Here is a 26,919-nt window from a genome sequence, read left to right as displayed (position 1 = left end):
TCGATTTCCAGCTGATGAATGATTAAAACATTGACAGTCCATCAAAATACATCATGCTTTAAAAACACATTTAAGCATTTAAAGTGACAGCACACATAAAAAAAAAAAATTCGGTGAACACTAATATAGTCGACGCTGTAGTTCCTGGTGTGAATGAGTCTTCTTGTCGAGTGCAGGAGTGTGTGTGTGTGTGTGTGTGTGTGTGTGTGTGTGCAGCTGTGTCTGAGGAGCGTCCAGCGCTCAGTAAACGGGTTCTGCTTACTTTGGCAGTCGCCCAGTCCATCTGTGTTGCCCTGTTCCACGTCCTGCTCGAACGGCCATCTGCGCACACACACACACACACACACACACACACACACAGTGAGCGAGTGACTTCAACACCTCCATTTCACACTCACTGACTTCAATCTCAAGTACATTTTCAACAATATTAATAAATGTTAGAGTAAATCAATGTGTCATGATATATCATGAGAAAATGAAGCAGAAAACAGGATTGTAAATGTGACGTGAATATGAATAAATAACAGCTGTTTATTTTCTAAGTTTCACTGATGCTGGTTGGATTGTGATGAAGAGAGTTATTATTCAGCCCTCAACCAACCAGCGAGAGATTCATCATCTCTCACATGAGAGAAATACACTGCAGTGAAACCACTGATGAGATGAGATCTGAACCTTATGAAGAATCACTTCAAACACACATGAACAGAGCTCAGATAATAAACACAGAGATGCTGTTTTACAGGTTGGCTGTTCCTACAACCCCAAAAAGTAGGACACTTCACAGGATTCATGGAGCCAGGATAAAACCTAAAAAATAATCCTAAATCAGTTATCAATTAAATGAAATCAATTTCAACAAAATCTGTTTATGACTGTTTAATGCAGCTCATATATGCCTTGAATACCTATACGCTGAAACTACAATTATGTAATGTTAGGAGAATAATGTGTTGAATATAAAATATACTGAATATGAAACAAAAACCACCGGTAGGTGTGGAGACAAGTCTTAAGGAGTTGGTCATTGATTCACAGATTCATTCAAAACAGCTGATGCATTCAGGAACGAAGTCTTGTTGATTTTGGAAGGATGCACTAGCATTCTACTCTTACTACTTATGCCACAGAAAGATGCAAAAAATTGTAAGATTAGTATTTTTGTAAGCAGTTCTGAATTTAGCAACTGCCTTTATGAATGGCTTTATAAATAAGTGAATCACTCAATTTGTTCAAAAACGCTGAATAATTCATGAATGAAACACCACTGTGTTAATCAGAGAGTAAAGCAGTCCAACATGACAATAGCGTGTATAAAATGTATATTACTTCATATGAACTTGAACAAAACATTGCATTTTTTATGATCATATATATCTTAAGACAAATCAGCGGACATGGTATTTCAAAACCAGACTGTCCAATTTAAAACCGGACGGATGGCCGCCCTACTTCTTTCTCAGGGTCCATTTCATAAAAAGCTTTTTCTGAAACGATGGGGAAAGCATCGAGTCAAAAGCCTTTGAATTGCAGACGTATCCCATAATCCTTCACTTCGGAGAAATTGCACAAGCCGATCTCACATAACCTCCATGCGGCTCGCTTTCAGAAGTGGAAAACTCAATCAGAACAGAAATGATAATAACAGCGTATAAAATGTGTGCAGATGAGCTCACGTGACGACGGCAACGGAAACATGCTGTGCATTCAATACACTATATTAATAAAGAGATGAGTTATGGAGGCTTTCTGGGGTCAAACGCTTTTTTCCAGATGAGAAACTCCAGCAGCTCAAACCACAATGCACGGAAGACTGACATCAGCGCTTGGCTCGCACCGTCTATAATTACAGACTGAGAATGAGCCGCTTACTTTGGGTCCAATGAGATTTCTTTACAGGCGCCCTCTGACACCCAGCCACAGTACGGGTCCCTGGAGGCAATACAGGACCTGAAAGAGACATATGTGAGGGGTTAATGTGGAGAAAGGCCAGCGGTCTGTATGAACAGCTTAAAGGGAGAGGAAGCATACACACTTTTTGCACTTCCCATGACGTTCGCAGCGAGACAGCGGGACTTTGACCACGCATGAGGTGAAGGCCACGAACAGAGAGTGACTCCTGCTGTCGATCTGCATGCTGATGATGCGCTTGTCCTCCACGCCGTCAATGCTGCACCTGAACATAGATTCACATCAGATTCACACCAGATCACTCCGCAGATTCACAATTGATCATTCAACAGATTCACTCCAGATTCACAACAGATCACTCTACAGATTCACTCCAGATTCACTCCAGATTAACAACAGATCACTCCACAGATTCACTCCAGATTCACATCAGATTCTCATCAGATCATTCAACAGATTCACAATTAATCACTCGACAGATTCTCTCCTGATCACTCAATAAATTCAGATCACACAGATTCATTCCAGATTGACACCAGATAGCTTGATAGATTCACACCTATTTGCTTAACAGATTCACAACTGATCACTCAACTGATTCTCAACTGATTCTTCGCTAAATAAATTCACACCAGATCACTCCAGATTCTTATGTGATCATTCAACATATTCACAATCGATCACTACACAGATTCACAGTTGATTGCTCGACAGATTCAGTCCAGATTGCCCAGCAGATTCTCATCAGATGACATCAGATCATTCAACAGATTCACACCAGATCACTCCAGATTTTTATGTGATCATTCAACAGATTCACAATTAATCACTCGACAGATTCACATTAGATTATTATCACTCCAGAGATTGTGAACTGTTGATTTGATCAAAGCATTCAAACAGATTCACACCAAACACTCAAGAGACAGAATGAATCATCTCATTCAGACTAACCCAGAATTAATTGATCTGAATAGAATCAGAAAAAATATTCTGAATAATGTCTTCTTTACTGTGACATTTACAAACTATTTCCGAGCCAGAATTGTAATAAATCCTATAAATGGCTCAAATATTTTTTTATTACTGTAGGCTCACATTTGCTTCATGTGGAAAGTTTCTTGTACCCTGGGATACTGTTATGCTAATAACCTGAGCTTGTTACTATTCATAAACTTATATTTATGATCATTGTTGGCAAAATACCAACTCCCCAATATATTTCAGTATAATCCAGTATATTGTTTTGAACATGTTAAATCACAGTAATGTGGTTCTGCTGTGTTGCTTCAAAATAAAAAAATCCTGCAATTCTGCAGTTTGCTTCCTCATCCAGTTCTCTCGCAAACCTGGTTTTATGCATTACACATATTGTTAGCTCTTAGACGAATTGCTTTGTTCCCATTTCGTAAGTCGCTTTGGATAAAAGCATCTTCTAAATGCATGAATGTAAAATGCAAATAAAGAAGATAAACATTTTAGCGTTGAGGTTAAACGCAGCATCGCTGTCCTCAGAAAGCCTGGTGGGCAGCGTTTGTCTGTTTATCCCGCCGTGACGTGGCCGTCAGCACATATTAACCAGACTCTCTGTTTGCTTTAATCATTCAGCGAGGCCTGGCGGTCCAAACCAGCAGTGCTCTTTAATTTACTAACCGCACGCTGTAACCTGATAAACGGGTGTAAATGACAGAGCGGCTCGTCCTAATGGAATACACACTTCTCTGGGTTGTAGACGTTCAGCTCCTCCAGAAACAGGCTGTCGTTCAGGAAGCCGCTCCGCATCTTGGCCAGGAACTTCAGCACGATTCCTCGCTCCGATCCCAGGAAAACCACGGTGTGGTTGCGATGAGGGCCGGCAGCGTTATCCACGGCTATACGTGTCAGGCGGTATCTGCCAGAGAGATGGAGGCTTACAATGCAGTCTTAATCTCAGTCATTACTATAAACCAAGACGAGACTGACGTCACTAAACACTGTGACTATCAACATGCACTATAAACAAAACCAAAATTTTCAAAAAATGCACCAAAAAAGAAAAAGAGTAGAGAAAAATCTTGACCTACACATGTTTTCATTCTTGGTGTTGCCAGATGTTCTCAGACAACAATCAGTAATCATCATCATAATTTTGAGTAAAATAATTGTGATTATGAATTTAGCTATTATGCAGAAGCATAAAATGTCCAAAACTAGGGAACTAAAGAAAAAGGATAGGGTGAGTAAATGTGACCACAAAACAAATCACAAGGGTCATTTTTAAAAAATTGAGATTTCTACAACATCTGTAAGCTATTGAATCATCTTTCCACTGATGTCTGGTTTGGTAGCACAGGACAATATTTGGCTGAGATACAACTATTTGAAAACCTAGAATCTGAGGGCACAAAAAAAACAAAATCTGAATATTGAGAACTAGCCTTTAAAGTCCAAATTAATATCCTAGCACTGCATATTACTGATTTTATATATACACACACACACATACATATATATATATATGTATATATGTGCCAATTTGAGTGCCAACTGAGTGGTTTTTTTTTTTTTCTTTATTCTGTATGGATGGGGTTCTGGTTCCTCTGGCTTGCTAAGTTGGGGAACTTACTTTCTAGTGATTATCATTGAATTGATTCCAGAAACCGTCTCTGCATTTAATACCAAATTGTTCAATCTCGTCATTATACATCCCTATCATTGTATTCTTCTATTTGATTATTACTACCAGCTTTGATACAATCTGTATTGGTAAAAAGCGCTATAGAAATAAAAGTGATTGATTGATTGATTGATTGATTGATGGAATATGATCTTTACTTAATATCCTAATGATTTTTGTCATAAAGGCAAAACGTATAAATTCAAGCCATGCAATGTATTGTTGTCTATTGCTGCAAATAAAGCTGTGCTGCTTATAACTGCTTTTGTGCTCCAGGATCACATATATGATGAAAACTAAAAAGGACATTCGACAAAGGATTAGATTAAAAACATCTGACAGAATGAACGCCGTTACAATGAAATTTCCATTGGTTTTTTGACTCGGCTCTCGCTAAAGGAATTAAAGCGTTATCTGGCAACTGTCGTTCCAATTAGCAGCTCATCTCAGTGTTAATCAAATGTATGTATAATTTCCAAATCCGTATGCAAATACATTTTCAGGGTGATTAAAACTGGCAAGATGGAAATAAGATGACAAAAAATTATACACGTTTTTTCATCTTTTCAAATCTTTGAGTCTTTGAAGCTGAGAGAAACGGATGCAGACGCTTCTTCAGCAAATGTGTTTTCAATAAATCAGTTTTACTGGGGCAAATTTACACAAACCCAAATGAACAGAAACTTATCAGACTGCAAGCAGACGTTGTTTCAAAAGAGCCTCGTTCTGCTAGAACAGATAATTCTCCCATAATCCACTTCATTATAGGAAGACAGAAGGCAGTTTTTGCTTCGCTTTTGCTTTTTAGAGAGAAACACCATCTTTCCTTCAGGGTCGAGCTGATATAATGATTCGTGAAACATCTCCAGATACTCATGAACCACTCAGGCTTCGTGTCTGAATCGCATGCAAATGACTCGATTCATCCACGAAAATGAGCAGCGCTTATGTAGATGGGCACCGGTCCATATTTGCATGACAATAATCTCCATGCATAATTCACGTCTTACAAGGACCTTGACTCACCGAACCATTGTCTTGAGGAACCACGGGCGATTGGCGATGGAAGGAACGGCCTCGTCCATCAGCGGGTGAAGCTTGATGAAGTTCAGCGTGTCATCCGGAAAGTCGTTGGACACTTTGAACTTCTCTCCAGATGAAGATCCTGCGCAGACGCCCGGCCTGAAGAAGATGACAGCGCTGAACACCCAACAACTGATGTGAGCAACACAGAACCGACCATAATCACACCACAGTGAGCGTAAATCACCGTAATGAACCCGAAGGCTTCGATCACTGTAATGAATCTCAGCTGCCTGCGATAAATATGTTGAATGAAGGAAGGTTTATGGTTCTGCGCCGCATCGCTCCATTCCCATCAGAGGAAACAGAATTACATTGAGACGCGCTTGGCATGGCCGCTCTCATTAACACTTGACCTCGTTTCACACAAACACATAATTTTATGTTAATCAGCGCAGGCGATAGTCCCGCCGTTCGTGACACAAAGACGAGCCATATGGAAGCAGATCTTCGCTTTGTAAAAACGGTCCAGTGAGACAATTTAATCAGCGCTGCATCTGGAGAATCATATTTACACGCTCGAAAACACTTGTGTGCACATAACAGGGGCATGTACAGTCCAGAAAAATAATGCAGAAAATATACAAAATAATTTAAATTAAATATTTAATTACAATGCGTTTTTCAGTTTATTTACTATTTCAAAATAAATACAATTAACTAACTTAAATTATTCTCATTAGATACATCATTTTAGTCGAATGCATGTATTACTGTTGATTATCCCAGAACACATTGAATAGTTGACTCTGATTGGTTTTTTAGACCAATTTTTAAATAAATTTTTGCTGACCGCATTATGGTTTCATAACTACCAATGGTGGTTTGAGCTAAAGGATTCTCTTAAAATTTACGTTTAAATTCGCAAATTAATAGTATCTAATTTTAAGGAAAATGCCATTTGCCATTTGAGTTTTTATCATTTTTGAATCCATTCAGATGATCTCTGGGTCTGACGGAGCACTTTTAGCTGTAGCTTAGCATAGATCATTAAATCTTATGAGACCGTTAGCATCATGACTATTTCAGGCACTGTGTCATAAAAGAACTAGTAGTTAAAACTAGAACCATAGAAGAGTCCATTTTTAAACAGGAAACTCTTTTCAGCGTGATTTTTGAGCGTGATGCTAACGGTCTCATCAGATTTAATGATGTATGCTAAGCTACAGCTAAAAGTGCTCGGTCAGACCCAGAGATATGGGAGATAAGGGATTCAAAAACGGTAAAAACGCAACTCTTTAACTCTAGGGGAGATGGAAAATGAGACTATTTTTAAAAAAGTGTAGTGTTTCTTTAATATATAGGCCTTGTCTAATTGATTATACATTAACAATATTGAATAAAGTCATGTTATAAATCGGAAAACAAACACCTTTTCACCACGTTTTTGGAGTGAAATGTCACATAAATCAGTGTGAATGAATTATCTCACTAGAAATGAAACTCTGTCTAGTCTGCTGTTGGTCAAAGACAAAACTGTTTAAAGATACAGGTAGTGACTGAATGGTGAAGGTGGAGAATGGACAGTAAGCAGGACCCAATGGAAGCGTGTGGGACGTGTACCTGGGTCTGGGCACCCTCTCCTCCGGGATGGGCGTCCAGGTGGAATCGGGCGACTTCTGCTCTTTGAAGCGTCCGGTGAAGGCCGCGGCGATCTCTGTCATGTCGTACGCGCAGACGGCCGATCCCGGGATACTGTAACACACGTTCATCACGGAGAACACGCTTTCAGCTGAATAACTGAACTGTGAATCACTCCGGCTCGGACTCGAGCGGCACACAAGGAGCGGATTGTGATTCTGAGAGAGACTGAGTAACAGGGTCACTGTGTGTGTCCTTCACATCAACATGAGTCCATTCACAGCAAGCTGCTGATAAACCAGCCTCGATCTTATCTGTGCTAGAGCGGCCACAGCGGCTGAAAAATTCATCTTAAATATGATCTATAATAGAATAGAAGGCAAAATTTTGGTTGGGGGGGAAAAAGCTTTTGGCTTCTCTCCTAGACTGCCAAAAAATATCGTCTTTTTGTCTTATTTTCTAGTATAAATACCTCAAAATTCTTGAATTAAGATTAATTTACTGTAGAAGTATAATGACTATATAATACAACTTGTTTACTGTAAAAAAGTATTTTAAATCCTATTGCTTGTCAAGTAAGTGCATCTTCATTCAAGAATAAGAGAATATTTTTAAGGGAGTCCACAAGAATATGACTAAATTACTAAAACAGTAACATAACATGACTGTGAAAAAACTGCGTGTTTAAAATAATGTTTGTAACCCATATATAACAGGTATTTTGCTTAAACGAAACATGCATCAAGCATATATGTATAGTTTAATACAAAGGACTGAAAACCAATCACAAAGAGCACTTTTTCTATTTGAAAACGTGGGATGGAGTGGGAAGGGGAAAAAGCGCAGTAAAAGCTTTTTAAAAGTGTGAATTGTACACTATTTTTCATGTCTTTGTTGACAAATATATAAATACCGTATATAATACCTGTTGTAGGGCGTGGAGAAGGTGGCCATGACCACGTCTCGGCCGCTGATGTGGATGACGCTGGTCACGGCCTGCAGGATGTTGAAGTAGAAGTGTGAGTCTCCAGGGATGGAGCAGTTGAGTCGTGTCTTCAGGAAAGACGTCCACTGTTTCTCCAGAACTCGCTGAGAGCCGCCGAGGTCGTTCTTACACACACGAGCCACTCGAGGAAACACCACCTGATCGGACACACACACACACACTCTCACTTTTTCTGTTCCTCAAGGAGTTTGGGTTCCTTTCATTTTGAATCAGGACCACTTGACTCTTTAACACATTCTGTAATATTGCACGAACCTCTCAATAAAGTGTTAGTTGAGTATTACTAAACTGGTAGAGTTAGAACAGTAGGACTGGTAGGACTTGTAAAGTTACTTGATCACGGTGTCACAGTAAGAGTTCATCAGACAGTCTACTATTCCTCTAATGAGAGTTAGTTGCAGTAGTCTAAATAGTACTCGAAAAAGAACCACCAAAATAAAGCGTTAACATGATTAATTCTCATTTTGAGGATTCTTAAATCCCAAGACGCTGATGCACGTTGACGCACGAATAAAAATACACTGTTTGTAACTCCTTCCTTCCAATAATCAGACAAATCTTTGTGCTTTTTATATGAAATAAAGTCTCAGCTTTTGGATTCTGTCAGTTTTATAGTTTTAAATCCATTTAGTAAATGTGTTTGTGTGTGCTGACAGATCACCGGTCATTTCTTCTTCTTTACTACTAGTTATAGCAGCAAACAAACACAACCAACTTCAGAGGAATCAGAATAACTCACTCAAATGAATCACGAGTCATATAAATCGATCAGTGATTCAAGATGCTTGAGACCATAAACAGGCAGAAAAAATAAAAGAGCATTTTGATAAATATATGCAATATAGCATTACATTTATATTATCCTGCTGTCTTCCATGTTTCATGTTTAACTAAATCAATCAAGAAAATGTCATCACATTGACTGTTAAAATATTTATATTTCAACAACAAACTGCAATAGAAACATAATATACATTGATATAATTAAAATGTTATTATAATACATTTTGATTACAGTAACTGTCATATGTATAATTTACAATTTTATGAAGGATTTATATATCAGGGTTTATAGTACTGGGATGTTTTACTTGATAAAAAGTGACATGTTCTGCACATATATCCAAAGACAAATCACAAGCTTGAGCATCAACATCAAATCATGAAATATATCTCAATCTCTAGCCCTAATTAAAGTCAGTAATATTATCGGATGGGAAAGCTTGATCTGAATAATGACTCTATTGTCTTCTCTAGAACTGCTTTACAGCTGAAATCAATTTTGCTTTGTCACTGATTAATTTTTACAGTTACTGTACCGATCTGATCTGAATAATGGCTCTGCTGAGCTCTTTTCCAGCTGAAATCTGAACTGAGTTTGAATCACTGAATCTGTATCGTATAAAGCACTATAGAAACACATGTGATGTTTTCTGTCATAGACTGTAATCTGAGGACGGGGGTCGCGTCAGGCTGCTGTAATTACAGTAATCCAGCAGGTTGGTCGTACAGTAAGTGGAGAGAGTCATATTCACCGGAGACGCTCAGGCTGTAATTACTCCTCACTGAATCCGAGCGCTCAATCCTCTCAAATCTCACGTCTTCTGCCTTTGAACTCACAACAATGAGCCTTTGTCAGGCTTCTAGCACTCACAGACCAGGAAGTGCATTCAGGACCTCAAGCTATTTAGGGCTCGTCGTTGGGATATCAGACAATGTCTGTGTTATTTTTAGTACCTACGTCCTGACTAACATCTCTTAAACACCATCACAAACTTCAAACGCCCACTTCCTGTCACTTCCTGTCACTTCCTGTCTGCAGGAAAACACGCTGGATGTATTTCCCATACCTTCCCCATGCTGTTGTACTCCATGGCGATTTCCCGAAAGAAGAAGTAGATGAACTCGCCGTAATCGACGGCCTGGACGAAATACGGCTCTGAAATCAAGAGGAACAAGTGTGAGGTCGAACGTGAATTCAGATCATAGTGAGATGAGATTGTGTCGGTGATGTCCCTCACTGGTTGACGTAAATACGTAATCAGATTACTTTTTAAAAGTAACTAGTAAAGTAACATTACTTTTAAATTTAGAAGGAAATATTGGAGTTACTTTTACTCTGGTGTATTGGCTGGGTTGCCATGTTGAGAGAAATCAGGAGTAAGTGTGTGAACATGATCTTACTGTACTTCTAGACTAAATCAAAAACACATTCAGCGTTCCTCAACAGTGAAATGTTAAATCAGACAAACATCCTTTATGTATTTAATCCCATTTTGTCTCCTTCGATGATCCAGTTCAACCACACCAAGCAAAAATAACACATTAGTGTTTGAGTTATTTCAACGTTTTTCTCCTACACCATATTCTTCATGTGATTAGTTTGGTCTGTCCTCTACTGTACAGAACAGAATTTACATTTCCTTCATCCTGAGAGCATATTCATTTCACTTTGGTTGTGAAAGGCTTTTATATCTGTAGAAGAAGAGCTTTTTATAGTAAAAATGAAACCCTGACAAAAAGTAACTCAGAAGTAACACATCGTAATGTGATATGGTTATGTAAAATCGGCTCACCTTTCAGCCATTTGGAGTCGTGTTTGACCGTCCGGAGGGTCAGACTGTCGCCCAGACTGCGGTAGATGACCGCATCGATGGCCAGGAAGTCTGTGACCGTGGCCGAGTACAACTTCCCGTCTACAGCAGAAAACAGCCGTGTCTCAACACTTCTCAATCAATCCAACAACTACACTAACGACAGAAACAAGCTCCAGATATGAAGTCTTTATGAAGTCTAGCAGACAAAGAAGCGCACATTTATTTATCCACAGAAATTTAGTGCCTAATATTAGTGCTGTCAAATGAGTAATCGCATCCAAAATTAAAGTTTTTGTTTACATAATATGTGTAATAATTTATTTAGGATGTGATTAATACATTTATTAATTAAATGTATTTTATTTTTGCATTTACTAAGACATAATGGCTTGAGGAAATAGCATATTAATATTAAATACAACTGAGGCATTTGATTAGTTTATTAAAAAATGTTCTCCACCAATTTAAGATAATATCTAATTTTGAATTTGCTTATTTATAATTTATTCACTGCTGTAAACATGGCAAAAAATAAAACTACTGTTGGTCGGTAAATAATTAAGCGGATAAACATTAATTTTAATATATATATTTTTAAAAAGGCAAGATAAACTTGTGAGGAAATCACCTACAAAGATTCACAAAAGTTACATTAATACTAATTATAAACCATGGGCTGTATTTAATTGCTGGCATTATACACACCGATGGACCTTAATATCTAATTATGTAACATTTAAAAATATATGAATAAATACTTTCATGAATTTAGTTATAATTCACCACATTCCTGACCCTATTTCATGTCATTTTTTGGTGGGCAAATTATCCTGATTTCGCTTTCCAATATTTACAGAAAACATGTCGTTATGGTTTACTCTTGACTTGCACAAATAAAAGAAAGTGGGCAAATAATTACAAGGCAAGGGCAAGTAGCACATTCAAGTAAACATTTTGAAGTAAGACTGAAATGGTTCTCCAAAAATCAGTTTTTAACTTCCAAATGGCATTTTTTGCAGCGTATAATGGCATTATTTTGGCCGGCGGGAAGGCAGACGTTTCTCTGGAAGGTTTTACGGCTCTACTGAAGCAATGAGTCATGCGGGTTTTCCATCTCCAGGGTTATTTTTGCTGCTGTATTTCGGGGAGGGACTCCCAGAGACGCTCTCTGACCGCAGCACAATAGTTTCATGTGTTTCCAGAACGGGCCGCTGCCAGAGAACGCTCTTCCCAGAAACACAGCGTTCCTCGTGTTCCCAGCATGCTCCTCACAGGCGATCGCTACGGAAGCGCTTCTTACCGGCGAACAGGGCGACGTTGGCGTGTTTGGCGTCATACGGGCAGCGCGCCATTCCGCTGATCTCATCGCCCACGGCGTCCAGACTGTCCATCTGCAGGAATGAAGGGAAAGGTCAGAGGTCAGAGGTCAAACACACCCTTCAGCGTCTGAGACTTTCACACACTTGACGGTGTTCTTTTTAAAGCTCTTCCTCTCTGAGGCTGGCTATTTCTATCGTGGTCAATGTGAAGAAGGACAACCGGGAGTCGAGCGCTCAGGAACCCAATTAACATTCTTCCCAAAATACAGGGATCAGGAATGTGACGGTATTCCCGTAGCAAGGAGTCGATATTAGCCACTACCACAGTATACAGAATCTTTTCCTTCCTTGGAAAACACTAATGCTTTAAAATCCTGGATTCATTATTATTCTTACAACTATAAACAGTCAAATGACAAACTTTCTCATATTAAACTGAGAGCTTTTGTTAACAGATGGATGACATATGGAACCACACATGACAGTGATATATTGAAACTTTGATTAAATCGTGGCCTCCCTGCAATAATTCATTCCCTGGTTTGGATTTAATCAGAGTGAGAGAGTGATTTAAACATTTTAAAATGAATACAACATCTACGCAATCAAACAGAAACATCCTTTCAACTACAGATATGATAACGTTCTTCTTCGTTTTTTCTAATAGATTATCAAGACAAAAATACTGTAGATTGATCAGCAGAAACAGCACAAACATTAGTACATTTACACATTTATTAACTTTTACATTTTCATTCTATTGTTTATATCTTATCCAGTATAAACCGGTCAGGACCAGCACCAGACCACCACAAACCAGTCTGGACCAGCTCTGAGCCAGTATAAACTGGTCTGGACCAGCTTAGAGCCAGTATAAACCAGTCTGGACCAGCACCAGACAACCACAAACCAGTCTGGACCAGCTCTGAGCCAGTATAAACCGGTCTGGACCAGCTTAGAGCCAGTATAAACCAGTCTGGACCAGCACCAGACAACCACAAACCAGTCTGGACCAACTCTAAGCCAGTATAAACCAGTCTAGATCAGCTCAGAGCCAGTATAATCCAGACTGGACCAGATTAGAGCCAGTATAAACCAGTCTGGACCAGCACCAGACAACCACAAACCAGCCTGGACCAGCTCTGAGCCAGTATAAACCGGTCTGGACCAGCTTAGAGCCAGTATAAACCAGTCTGGACCAGCACCAGACAACCACAAACCAGTCTGGACCAACTCTAAGCCAGTATAAACCAGTCTAGATCAGCTCAGAGCCAGTATAATCCAGACTGGACCAGCTTAGAGCCAGTATAAACCAGTCTGGACCAGCACCAGACAACCACAAACCAGCCTGGACCAGCTCTGAGCCAGTATAAACCGGTCTGGACCAGCTTAGAGCCAGTATAAACCAGTCTGGACCAGCACCAGACAACCACAAACCAGTCTGGACCAACTCTAAGCCAGTATAAACCAGTCTAGATCAGCTCAGAGCCAGTATAATCCAGACTGGACCAGCTTAGAGCCAGTATAAACCAGTCTGGACCAGCACCAGACAACCACAAACCAGTCTGGATCAGCTCAGAGCCAGTATAAACCAGTCTGGAACAGCTTAGAGCCAGTATAAACCAGTCTGGACCAGCACCAGACTACCAAAAATCACACTAGACCAACTCAGAGCCAGTATAAACCGGTCTAGACCAGCACCAGACCACAACACACCAGTCTAGATCAGCTCAGACCAGTATAAACCAGACTGGACCAGCTCAGAGCCAGTATAAACCAATCTGGACCAACTCAGAGCCAGTATAAACCGGTCTAGACCAGCACCAGACCACCACACAGCATTCAGAAGAAAGCCTGCGCTCTGATCCTCTTTATGGGATAGTTATGGGCCGCTCCGCTCTTCTCCGCCCGGCAACAGCTGATGTAATGGACACCAGCCGTAAATGCAGCAGCTCGGAGCGGGCCGCAGATGGGCTCTCGGGAGGAGGCCACGGATCCGAGCATCCGTTCAGGAGAACATTTGTACACTGATGATTAAAGTGGGACGACTTTGGCCCTCAAACAGACGCTGTTTTCAGAGCCGCTCGAGAGCTTCCAAAGACCCAGCGTCCGCGAGGGAATCTGAGCGGCTAGTGCTGCTTTTGGCAAACGCTCTTCGGCATCTCTCTGTCGGACCGAGCCAGTTATTAGACAGCGACGGCTGGCAGAAGATCTTCCTTCTGTGATGCACTGACCGCAGAGCGGCAGATGATGGGGTCAAATTGAGCAAAAACACTGAACGAGACTAAACCAACCGCTCAACGTCAAAACAGAGCCAATACATCAGAGCAAAACCCAACCTGAAGAGTGCTGACTAGTTCTAGACCGGTTCACCAGTCACTGGCCAGAAAACACAATCTCACACAGACACCGTTTAAGAGTTCAGGGCAAGTAACACATTCAACAGTTTACATGCAAATACATACAACGTTTTTAAAAATATATATACATATATGTGTGTGTGTTTAGAAACTTTTATTTTGAAACGATTAATCCGTTTATTTTAAAGTAATGCTTTACAATATTGCATAAAATATCTCACACAGTTTCTCATAACATAGAAATAACTGCTTTACTTTGCACAGCACGTTATTTTTGTGTTACTTTTCCTTGTTTGTTTTTTAAAAAACGTTATACTGTAAAGTTCCTTTCACACCAAAAGAGAAATTAATTCAGCTGTCTCTGCATTTGTTCTGTATTTCTCTCATCACGCGGACAGAGAGAGGGATCATGGGAAAGTGATGATACATATTTGAAAAAATAACTGAAAATCTGAAACACTGATCTGACTAAAACTGAATAAAGTTTTAACATCTTTCTATAAGAATAACATCTATGAGATGTCACAGTTTGACGACGAAGTCTGAAACACTGCTTGTGTTCTTTTCTGAGCTGCTCTGTGCATGTGACTTAACAACACAAGCAGAGGTCAGGGGTCAGAGGTCAGTCTTACCTTGTAGGTGCGACAGGACGGGTTAAAGGCGTTGGTCCCGCAGACGAACAGAGAGTCGTCGCTCTGCTGCAGCAGGACCTTGATGAAGTTATGGCACTCGTCCTGAAAAAACAGACGCATTACACCATATCTGCTGAATCAAATCCAGCGCTTCGTTCTTACTAACTTTGGCTGCCGACTCCAAAAATAGTGTCTGTTTTAGTGGAGCGTGTCACACTTTCTCCCTAAATATGATGCTCTTACAAGCGTGTGTGCTGTGAATTAGTCAGAAAAAACACAGCATTCTGAGCCAGATCACAACTGTTTCTTCAATTCTCAGCCCATTTTCACCTGCGTGACATTACTTTATGACTGATCCTGATTTCAAGGTCAGAAATACGTACAGAGACAGAAAAAAATGCAAACGTGTGCATTTCCGCTTCCACTGCATCCACAAAGACCAAAAGTATAGATATTGTTGAGGAAAAAGACGACTGAAAAAAAGACGTGCACTTTTAACAATTTGGCGTTCATTTGAACTCAAGTGAGGTATTATTGGGCCTTTTTTGCATTTGCAAAAAACTACATGGACAGTTTTAATTGATAATTGTTTTTGTGAGTCAGCAGGTGTTTCCCTCCGGAAGCGGAGGCGTGTCATCGGTGACATCATCATACCTTGTGTTTTCCCTTCATCCTGCAGGTGTCCACATCGGCCTGTCTGGACTTCCAGGTCAGCTTCTGTGGACAGCAAATCAATATCAGATCGATAGATTGGACTCAATTACAGCCCCCTGTCACGGCCCGGAGGGTCGGACGATTAAACTACACGCCGCTCCGATCGATCGCCATCAATCACACACACACACACACACACACACACACCACGTGACAGCCCATCCTGATGGGATCAAGCTCTTAGAGAGAGATAGAGACGCTGCCAGGTAATTAAGAGGAGGACAGAACTCTATCCTCAGACTCACCTTACTGAAGAAGATCTCCTCTGTGTTGGCCGTCTCGATGTCCACCGTGTAGATGTGATCCCTGTGAAGACATTCACACTTTCATTGATCCACATTCATAATCACTGTTATAATATCAGAGTGTACACTGTAATATTACTGTGCTTCAACTCTGATCTGATGAGTGACAGCTGGGTCCATTTCAGTGCTTTTCATGAGAAAAAAAATAAAATAAATAAATAAATATATATATATATATATATATATATATATATATATATATATATATATATATATATATATATATAATTATGTAAAAAAGCCTCTGAAAATCAATCTAAATCACAACTAAACCCAGAAGAATTTTTTTTTTAATATAACAAATTCAGATCTTAAATTTGACCTAAATACTAATATTTAAATTCATAACAGAAATCAGTGAATTAATACTGGAAATATAAAAATAAAAGGTCATTTTAAATATTAATGAAAACTATGATCAAATACGACGACTAAGAAAAAGCCCAGTCATTTATATAGACAGTGTCCCGTTCTCCGGACGTTTGTTGTTGTTTTTGTCGCGTGTCCTGCCTTTAGTTCATGTTAATCGTATCCTCGTCTTCAGCTGTGTCGTGTTCATTTAGTTAATTACCCTGTGTACTTAAGTCCTGTGTTTTCAGTTCCGTTGGTCCGATCTCGTCTTTATTTTCGTGTGGTTTTGTTATATCTGCCTGCCTGAATATTGTTTATTTATTCTCCGAAGAGATTAAAACCTTTTTGTTTTCGTTTATACTCGTTGTCTGCTCTCATGCTTCCCACACACGTGACACAGCTTTTAACTGGTATGGTATAAGTGAGGTGTATATATATATTTTTTTATTTATTTATATTTTTGATGCAACCTGTGTTGTTAAAAGCGCTATATAAATAAAAATGATTGATTGATTGATATTTTCAAAACTGATCACAATCATAACACAACTAGAACCTGGTTTCATGATTTGACTGTAGCTGCACACGTTTTCATTCAGTTTCACCAAAACACCACAGAAAGATCATTCAAGAGCAAACCATGCAAGATTCATGCTGTACTGTATTTTGAAACAAAAAGAATACTTTGTGATTGAGACGACTGAAAATACACTGAATCAAAATAAAAAGCTGAAAAACCAGCTTCAGCAGATATTCTCTAGTTCTCTAGTTTTTTCACAACTCCTTGTTATATAAACGGAAAATAAGTTAAGAAAACTCAAAAATGCTTTAAACTTCTACATTTCTTTGACTTTTTTATTTTTTACTCTAAAATCTGTACAAATCTAGCACTTTTGGTGATCTGCTGTGATACGAGCAATTAGAGTTTTGAAAATAAAACTTAAATCAAAATAATCAATAGCAATGTCGATAATCTTAACAAAATGAAAGAGCATGAACACATTTCTGGACAAGACTGAATATTTTCCAGAATGCCATTAGCTGATGAAGTGCTAGTTTGTGCCGTGTAGATGTTCATATCCGTGTAAGATCATCTCATACGACAGGAACATGTTTTGAATCTGATCCAGAGCTGAATTCAATCGAATCTTCCTCAATCTAATAGAAAAGCCATTTGTGAAATGAAAGCTGCTGTGAGGAGCAGAGATCTCAAGACCAATCAAACTCCTCAGACGTTATGAAAAGCCCAGTAATTAATCACAGTGTGTGTGTGTGTGTGTGTGTGTGTGTGTGTGTGTGTGTGACGGACGGGAACGCTCATTCAGTCCTCCAGCAGCATTAATCATATGAGCTCAGTTAATCAGCTGCGGCTCGTCTGAGTTACACAGCGATCGTGTTTCTGAGCGCCGCGTCTCGATCGGCGCAGGTACGGTGTCGCTCCACGCTCCTCACTGAAATTCCATTCTAGCGCGTAATTACTGCTGATCTCAGTGAGAAGTGATGAAGTTACTGCAGAGAACGCTGCCTTTCTTTGATTTCAGGTCTGATGAAATGCATGTGAAACGCAACCACTGAGATTTCTGAGCCAAATGAATTTTAAACGCAACTTTCCAAAGACAAAAACAAGCATTTTAACACTTAATAATTAACTTCCGTGATTATCGTGGGTTATTTTTGTACGGTGTGTAATTTAGAGATTCATGCAACAACCTTTAAACTGCAGTCTGAAGCTTAAAAAATAATCAACTATATAAATGAATCAAGTTAATTTGTCGGTGTACAAAGTGGGAAAAAATCTGGTGTGTTTTTGTTCTGAATAAAATCTCACAAATAACTACAATGAAATTGAAAAAACTCTGAAGTGGAAAGACTGAAATGGTGTTTTCTTGTAAAACACATAATGTCCGATAATCTGTTTTATGTAGAAAGATTATTTATTTTCTATGTAAAGTGAGATGAATCCATCAGATCTACGAGCACTTTCTCCAAACGCAGAGATAAAACACAGCTCACGGTGTCCACAGAGGAGCCTTTAATATCATACACTTATATAAGCCACACAGGACCAGGAACACTGAGTCTATGAAAAAGGCTAATATTTCTAATATTCTAGATGGTGATAGTGAGGCGTTAATAATGCATGTCCTCGCCTCGGTTCATAACAATTCAGAACGATATCACTGAGTCTGAACACAATAAACCAGGGCTGTCCAGACTTTCCCTGAAGAAGCCAGATTCAACAAAGTGACTCTCTCTCTCTCTCTCTCTCTCTCTCTCTCTCTCTATATATATATATATATGATAGTGGTTTAAGTTTACAGTAGCAGTAGCTTGAGCTTTGCTGAGATAAATAGGCCTAGCTTTTTTAATGTACTAATAATTACAATATAGATTGACTGTATGTCCATCAACACGTTTATATTGAATAAATAAAAGCACAAGACTGTCTATATGAAAAATATCTGTAATTTGGCCTATAACTTCCTTACACTACCTTCAGCTGGCCTTTATGTCTACATGAATAATGTAAGATTGTGTATAAATATCCTACATTTCTGCCACAGTTACTGTGACTACAGTAATCCACCGTAAATGTTGGTGGTTTGTGGATGAAAAAGTATTCTTACTGCATTGTTGTCACGCAACGTTTCTGTGGTTTTTATGGAAACGTAGTTTCGTCGTGCGATCGACGGTAAACGTGTTTGTTCTGAGCTCGTGCTTCAAATGAGTCGCGCTCTTCCTCTTTTGGCTTCTTCAGGAATTCTTGTGCGCGAATGAAATGAGAACGGATGTGAGTTATTACATTGTTATTACACGCTTTTTACCGCATTGTGAAACTGAACATTTTATTAATGTATTTGGCGGGCCATGTATAATATATTTTAACAGACTGCTTGAACTTCTCCTGGGGCAGCAGACCCCTGAATTAAACAATAGTAGATATTTTTGTTGAAGAGTTGAAGATCATGAGATCTTGTGTACCTGCTTCACGATAAACATCAGAGGATGGGCAGCGGAGACAATATCTGTAAACTTACCATAACCAGATAGTTCAGATTCCTCCGGTTTGATTAGTTAGAGACACGTCATTACCAGAGACTGACTCGATTACACAGATATTATAAAAACTGAACTGCCTTTAGCAGAAAGCTAATAGTTGGATACCGTAAAGCTGCTTTGACACGAAATTGCTAAAAGCCGTAGATAAACAAAGACGACTTGACTTGGTAATGTTATTGAATCAGACTAGTTTAAGTTGATTAGTTAAATGTCTCTTGAATCTGGCAGATGTTCTGAAACAATACTCATGAAAACCACAGACTCTGTTCTTGTTAGAAGCGTGTGTTGAGTAATGAGATAAAGAGCGCTAATAACTTTAAAGAGCTCTTCTGTACAGATTCACGTCTCAAACGCTCCGTGTCTGATTCCTTTAATGCATGTGTGTGTTTGCTTCTTCATTTCATCAAAACATCTCATTCCACATTATTTCAAACTGAAGAAGTCACCAGAGTCATCTGAAAGCAGATAAATCGTCTCTCCGTTGATGTCTGGTTTTTTAGGATCTAATAATGTTTGACGGAGATATCCTGTAACTATCTGAAGATCAGGAATCGGAGGGAGCAACAAATCTAAACTCCTTTAAAGTTGTCCAAATCAAGTTCTTAGCAATCAATGTTACTAAAAAGAAGTTTTGATATGTGTATGGTAGGAAGTGTATAATTCTGACCCCTACAATGTACTGCTACAAATATATCTGTTGCTGAGGACTGCTTCTGTGCTCCAGACACACATTTAGATGCAAATGAGGCAACATCTAATTAAATATGCACACGCTTCCATCACATAAATCTGTCAGGTTCATAACTCTAGTTTGCCTTTGTTTTCATATCAGAGTCAAAGGTTCTTTCAAAGAAGCAGAAACCATGATCATAATTAACATGTGATTTATGCAGGTTTATGAGTGGATTTAAATGATTGGAAGGCTTTGTTTTTACTGTTTTCGTCGTTGCTGATTAGAAATTCTGTTACGATGACCATCAAGAACCTTCTTCTTAATGAGTTTCATACTTGATTCTGTTATTTTCCTCTTTATCTCTGTCAGTCTATATGGTATAAAGCACTATATAAACTAAACAAACACGACTGACTAGGCTTTGTGTGATTGGACAAAAAACTCCAAAGGAAAGAAAGTGAATAATCCATCAGGTTCAAGCTTGAAACGCACTGAAACACACCGCCGGCCTCACGTTTGATGGGTTTCTGAGCGCAGGTCTGATCTGTTTGTGCCGATCGTTCAGAGCTCAACAGAGGCTCTTTGTGTCCAGGAATGTGCTTCTCATGCGTCCATCTGGTGGTCTTTTGTCAAACTCTCTCACTCTGTGTGTTCGCAGAGAAAGGAGCTCATTAGTATGCGTCTCACACCTGTCAATCCTCCGCCGAAGCTCCGCCCCCAGACCGTTCCGGGATCTCTCAGCTGTTCTGGGGTCAGTGGACCAGCGTTCTTCTGCTCGAGACCGGTCTGGGTTCTTAGGAGACGCCTCGGCCACGGCCTCAGGAATGTGGACAATGTCCCACGAGACCCTGAGCTCAGCTGTGTGTGTGTGTGTGTGTGTGTGTGTGTGTGTGTGTGCGAGTGTGTGAGTCTATGTCTGTGTGTGTGTGTGTGTGTGTCTGTGTGTGTGAGTCTATGTGTGTGAGTCTGTGTGCTTGCGTGTGTGAGATTGTGTGTGTGTGTGTGTGTGTGTGTGTGTGTGTGTGTGTGTGTGTGTGTGTGTGTGTGAGTGTGTGTGTGCATGAGTCTGTGAGTGTAAGTGTAAGTGTGTGTTTATATGTGTGTGTGTGTGTGTGTGTGTGTGTGTGAGTGTGTGTGTGTGTGTGCGAGTGTGTGAGTCTATGTCTGTGAGTGTGTGAGTGTGTGTGTGTGTGTGTGTGTGTGTGTGTGTGTGTGTGTGCGTGAGTCTATGTCTGTGAGTCTGTGTGCTTGCGTGTGTGAGATTGTGTGTGTGTGTGTGAGTGTGTGAGTGTGTGCGCGAGTGTGTGTGTGCATGAGTCTGTGAGTGTGAGTGTAAGTGTGTGTTTATATGTGTATGTGTGTGTGTGTGTGTGTGTGTGTGTGTTTTGTGAGTCTGTTAGTGTGTCTGTGCTTGAGTGTGTGTGTGTTTGAGTCTATGGGTGTGATTCTGTGTGTGCGTGTGAGAGTGTGTGTGTTTGTGTGTGTGTGTATATGTGTATGTGTGTACATGCATCTGTGTGTGAATCAGTGCGTCTGTGTTTGTGTGTGTGTGTGTGTGTGTGTGTGTGTGTGTGTGTGCGCGCTGTGTACGTTTCTCATCACACACTAGCTGTGTTTCCATCCAAAGATTCAATTTAAATTAAGCACAAAACTGGAATATCACATAAAGCACAGTTTCCATCCAACGAGTCCTAAATAATGACTTCCTGTTAAAGCAGCACTAAATATCCCTAAGAAAACCACAGCAGGGGAAGCCACTGAATATATTCATTTTCATATAAAATAAATCCCTCGCACCTCGGAGCAAGCAGATAAAACACAATAACGCTGTCAATGCTTTGAGAGGAGGAGGATTTTTCTGTTATTTGTGAACACAGTTGTGGAAGACAATTATACAGAAATATTCTGGTGACAGACCAAAACAACATTTCCTGAAGGAAGAGGCGTAAAGAGCTGTCTGGCTGGATTAAAAAGGTCTTCAGGATTGCTGGACCTTTTTTTCCTCTAAAGGGAGACACAGATCTCATCCCGAGTGGAGAGATCACAGGCTTTTCTAAGCAGCGGTTATATTCCTAACCAAAGCACACCGTCATCAAGAAATTCAGCACGCCTTCGACGACAGACCCATAAAACTCTAGGCTTAACAAGAAAAGCCTTTGATGGGATTTTTTACAGTGATGGTCGTTTGATTTATTCATTAAATGTGTTTCCATCAAAGTTTATGCACATTTATTTCTTATCAGATAAAGTGCTTTGACTCAGTCGTGCACATATGTGTTTTCTAATGGCGTCTCCATCCAGTTTTAGTGCAATATTCCAAAAAGATCTTAAAAGTGGAAACACATCTAGTGAGAAACCTCAGCTCTGTACTGAGTCTATATATCTGAGTCTGCAATCATCAACTGAATCTATAATTACAGACTTTTATAATCACACGCCTCAATATTTCTATTCCTTCTCACACTGTGAAGCTCAGCAGCATCTGTGTGCATAAACCAGATCATTTATCAATGCATTCAGTGAAAACACTCGCATTTACACACACTTTACAAAACCGTTCAAGTCCGAGGTCACGCCTAACATTGTTCATTAGGAGGAATGCGTGAAGAGTTTCTGAAAAATTGACCCGAGTATGAAGAAACTAGCACACGATCGTTCTGTCCTGCTGTATTTTCACCACGGTTTTTATGTCGAGCTGCACTGAGGTCTCAAGAAACAACACAAACTGAAGAAAAACTCAAAAAAACCCTCTTTTCACAGAGGCGTTGAGTCACATCAGCCACTACAGGCCTAAATAAAACCTCAAAACAACAGAAAGCCCAAAAGAGCCTGGAGCTGAGAAGAAAACCACAGAGAAGAAAACAACTGATCTAGTGTGAAAAGATCTGACCGACAGAAGAACACTGACCCAGCGCCGGAGCAACCACTGATCAGAGACCTGAGGGGGCGGAGCCTGCAGCTATCAATCAATCGGAGCCCCAGCCGTTTCATTAGTGGAGAGTGAGTGGGAGGGGCCTACAGCTGTCAATCAATCAGAGAGTGATCAGGTGTGTTTAACAAGATCTGCTACGACCGGCAGAATTACAATTTAGAAGGTCCTTTCGTGAAAAGATAAGTCACGGTTTCTGCAGGATTTATGAAGGTAAATCTTTTAAAGACACTTAAAGAAACGTATAACGAAACACTACAAAAAAATTGCATTTTCTTACTTAGTAATCTTGCCTAAACATCAATAAAAATATCTAAATGTTCTTGAATCATGAAGTCTTGTTTCTTAAAAAAATCATCCAAATGTTTTTCCGTAAATCAAGCAAAAATATCTGCCACTGGAGTAAGAAAAGTTCTCTTTAAACTAGATAATTTTTCTTGACCCATTGGCAGGAAACGTAATATTTGTAAATTGAATTAATATTTTTTTTACAGAAAACCAGACACAATTTGAAGTCGTTTCACCCAGTCTTCTTACAGTCCAACATTTTTTTAAATATTTATACATCCATATCATTTTTGTTTCAGTACCGAAATGAAACGTGTGCGTGGTTTTATTTCAGTTGCTCAGAAAACCAGACACCATATCTGCATCCTCCAGTAAATGTAAGGACGTGTAGATATTTGTGGGCAGGGCAGATGATTCTCACGGCCGCTGGCTCTGCGTCTCTGAACATGTGCTGCTTCTCGTCCGTATGCTGAGAACGGCCTGCTGGAATGGGCTGCCGGTTACCATGCCAACAATCTGCTCGATCTGCGCTTCAGCGGCGTCTGATAACCACCGGCCGCTCTTTAAATAGCAGACTCACCTCGCGGCCACGTAGAGCGTGCGGTTCATGATGACGATCAGCTGAATGTCCAGCTTGTGCCGCTGCGTGTTGTTCCTGCCCGGCTTGTGGCCCACGAACGCTGGGTATTGTTTGGTATCTGACGGAGAAGCGGGAACAGAGTTTGATTCATGCAATTTTTTGTTGGGTTTTCCCTTAAAACAAGCGACATCTTGTTTAGCCTTTGAATTAAGACTGTCTTTCAGCCGATTTCTTTGCTTGTTTTAAGCAAAAACGAACACTTATTTTGCAAACAAGAATCATTCTGAATGTTTAGATATTTGTATTTCTTGCAGTGTATTCTTCAACCGTTGAGAAACGAGCCAAACACTTCATTACTGAGCAATTGGGACGAAACGAACAAATTTCATCCATAACAATCGATCACATGTTCGCAGCTCTCTGATGCTGGCCAATAATCACATGATTTTTTAGTAAAAGTTTTATTTGAATTGATATTGTTTTGCATTTTGATGATTTGAGCTGAATGAGGGTAAACATGTTAATTTAATCTTAAAAATCATAGACATTATCATACCTCTCTAGTTGACTGATTACATTAAAAAATATAACCACGTGTTTCCTGAATGTTATGTTTTAATATGTAAATGAGGCATCTTCTCATTAAATATGCACTAATTAGCATGCATTTCAAGAGAACTTTGGATTCAGAAGTTCATGATTCTTGTTTAATTTTTTCACTTAATAAACACTGTGTGTTTGTGTGTGTGTGTGTGTGTGTGTGTGTGTGTGTGTGTGTGTGTGTGTGTGTGTGTGTGTGTGTGTGTGTGTGTGTGTGTGTGTGTGTGTGTGTGAGTGTGTGTGTGTGTGTGTGTGTGTGTGTGTGTGTGTGTGTGTGTGTGTGTGTGTGTGTGTGTGTGTGTGTGTGTGTGTGTGTGTGTGTGTGTGTGTGTGTGTGTGTGTGTGTGTGTGTGTGTGTGTGTGTGTGTGTGTGTGTGTGTGTGTGTGTGTGTGTGTGTGTGTGTGTGTGTGTGTGTGTGTGTGTGTGTGTGTGTGTGTGTGTGTGTGTGTGTGTGTGTGTGTGTGTGTGTGTGTGTGTGTGTGTGTGTGTGTGTGTGTGTGTGTGAGTGTGTGTGTGTGTGTGTGTGTGTGTGTGTGTGTGTGTGTGTGAGAGAGAGTGTGTTAGTAAGTCTTTCATCCTGACAGGCAAAACAAAAGAGGATCTCTGAAGTCTGGCCGACTCAGACAGCATTTACAGTTTCTGTGTCCAGCAGAATCAGCTTTGAGAGCGAGGAGGTGAGACGTTACTCACAGTTGCCGTGTGAAATACTGATTGGCTCGGTGTCTTCTGGGAAAGCGGCTCTGGCCGTCTGCAGCACGGTGAAATACAGCAACAAGGCCTGAGACCGCATGTTTGAGTCCTCCGCTCCGCTCGATCACTTCTGAACTTCAGCCTGCGCACACACACACACACACACACACACACCTAATCAGCAGGTCGCTTTAACTGACTTTAGCACAACATGCGTCAGAGATCGATCGCGCCGCTGAGCATCATGGGTAGCCTGAGAGAACTGCTGACATGAACCTCGGCCTGTAAGAGATGGGTCTGATTTACACGCTGACCTCTGACCTCGCATGCTCTCAGGGACGCACCGGTTTCCTCGTGCAACAAATTACCAACAAATCACTGCAGATCAGAGCCAGAGCCTGCTGCACGGGAGAAAAACATGTGTGAGCGATGGCTTTACATTCATGCATCTGGCAGACGCTTTTATTCTCAGAGACTCACTGCTTTCGCTTTTCAGGAGAAAAACCATCATAAAACATTGTGTTGACTTTACTGTACGAGTAAAATGACTTAAGCCTTGTTTTCTAAATTAAATAACCAAACTTTCGCATAAAACAAGCAAAAACATCTGCTAATGGGGTAAGAAAAATAATCGACTCAAAAACTAAACAACTAATCATTTTTCTTGCCCCACTGGCAGATATTTCTGCTCATTTTACTTGATTCGTCTCAAAACACTAAGAGAATCATTTCTTCCAGTGAACACCGATGTCAGCTGCCACACAACACGTCTCTCACACACACACACACACACACACACACACACACACACACACACACACACACACACACACACACACACACACACACACACACACACACACACACACACACACACACACACACACACACACACACACACACACACACACACACACACACACACACACACACACACACACACACACACACACACACACACACACACACACACACACACACACACACACACACACACACACACACACAACACACACACACACACACACACACACACACACACACACACACACACACACACACACACACACACACACACACACACACACACACACACACACACTCACACACTATAATTAATTAAAGCAGTGCTTGACGAGCTGCTCTGTAATTGAAATGCCAGTAACTGATATTTGTGGCCCTCCTGAAGAGAACGGCGCTCGTGTTAATAAACCAGAGGCTGGTTAACATCCAGCACAGAGAAATGAAAAGCTCCTCGTTTCTGTCAGATTTGACCAGGAAAGGGCTGAACGCAGCGGCTGGTTCGTCTGCTCTTCATCACACGCCGCTGAATAAATAACTCACACTGCTTTCAGCAAACAAACCCGCCGCATCTACACATCAGATCAACACGAGCGACGGAGCAGGAGATCAGCTCACATCACAGACCCGCCGTGAGACCAGGCACAAAACCTGTCGTGAAGGCCGTTGTTTATACGTGACATACATCACATTTATACATCTGAGATCACGAGCCACATTTCACACACCGCTAGATGATCGTCTAAGTCCACACATCAGCAGCAGCATTTTATTTTACA

The 26,919-nt window shown here is 40.3% G+C and overlaps 1 protein-coding gene across 1 annotated transcript in view; it reads right to left on the bottom strand.

Moving 5' to 3' along the window:
* sema6a (sema domain, transmembrane domain (TM), and cytoplasmic domain, (semaphorin) 6A) overlaps positions 1-26,919 on the bottom strand; it is a 59,662-nt gene that overhangs the window by 13,835 nt on the left and 18,908 nt on the right. Inside the window, 15 exon segments of the mRNA XM_043246766.1 lie at positions 263-321; positions 1,876-1,953; positions 2,039-2,179; positions 3,632-3,805; positions 5,597-5,752; positions 7,217-7,348; positions 8,160-8,377; positions 10,091-10,179; positions 10,817-10,936; positions 12,138-12,228; positions 15,149-15,250; positions 15,803-15,865; positions 16,108-16,168; positions 24,049-24,166; positions 25,340-25,481. Coding sequence (XP_043102701.1) covers positions 263-321; positions 1,876-1,953; positions 2,039-2,179; positions 3,632-3,805; positions 5,597-5,752; positions 7,217-7,348; positions 8,160-8,377; positions 10,091-10,179; positions 10,817-10,936; positions 12,138-12,228; positions 15,149-15,250; positions 15,803-15,865; positions 16,108-16,168; positions 24,049-24,166; positions 25,340-25,439 — 1,702 coding nt within the window. The 5' untranslated portion in view covers positions 25,440-25,481.

This window comes from Puntigrus tetrazona, chromosome 8 (genome assembly GCF_018831695.1).
Source record: "Puntigrus tetrazona isolate hp1 chromosome 8, ASM1883169v1, whole genome shotgun sequence".
Taxonomy (NCBI): Eukaryota; Metazoa; Chordata; class Actinopteri; order Cypriniformes; family Cyprinidae; genus Puntigrus; species Puntigrus tetrazona.
This window is presented reverse-complemented; position numbering and strand designations above follow the sequence as displayed.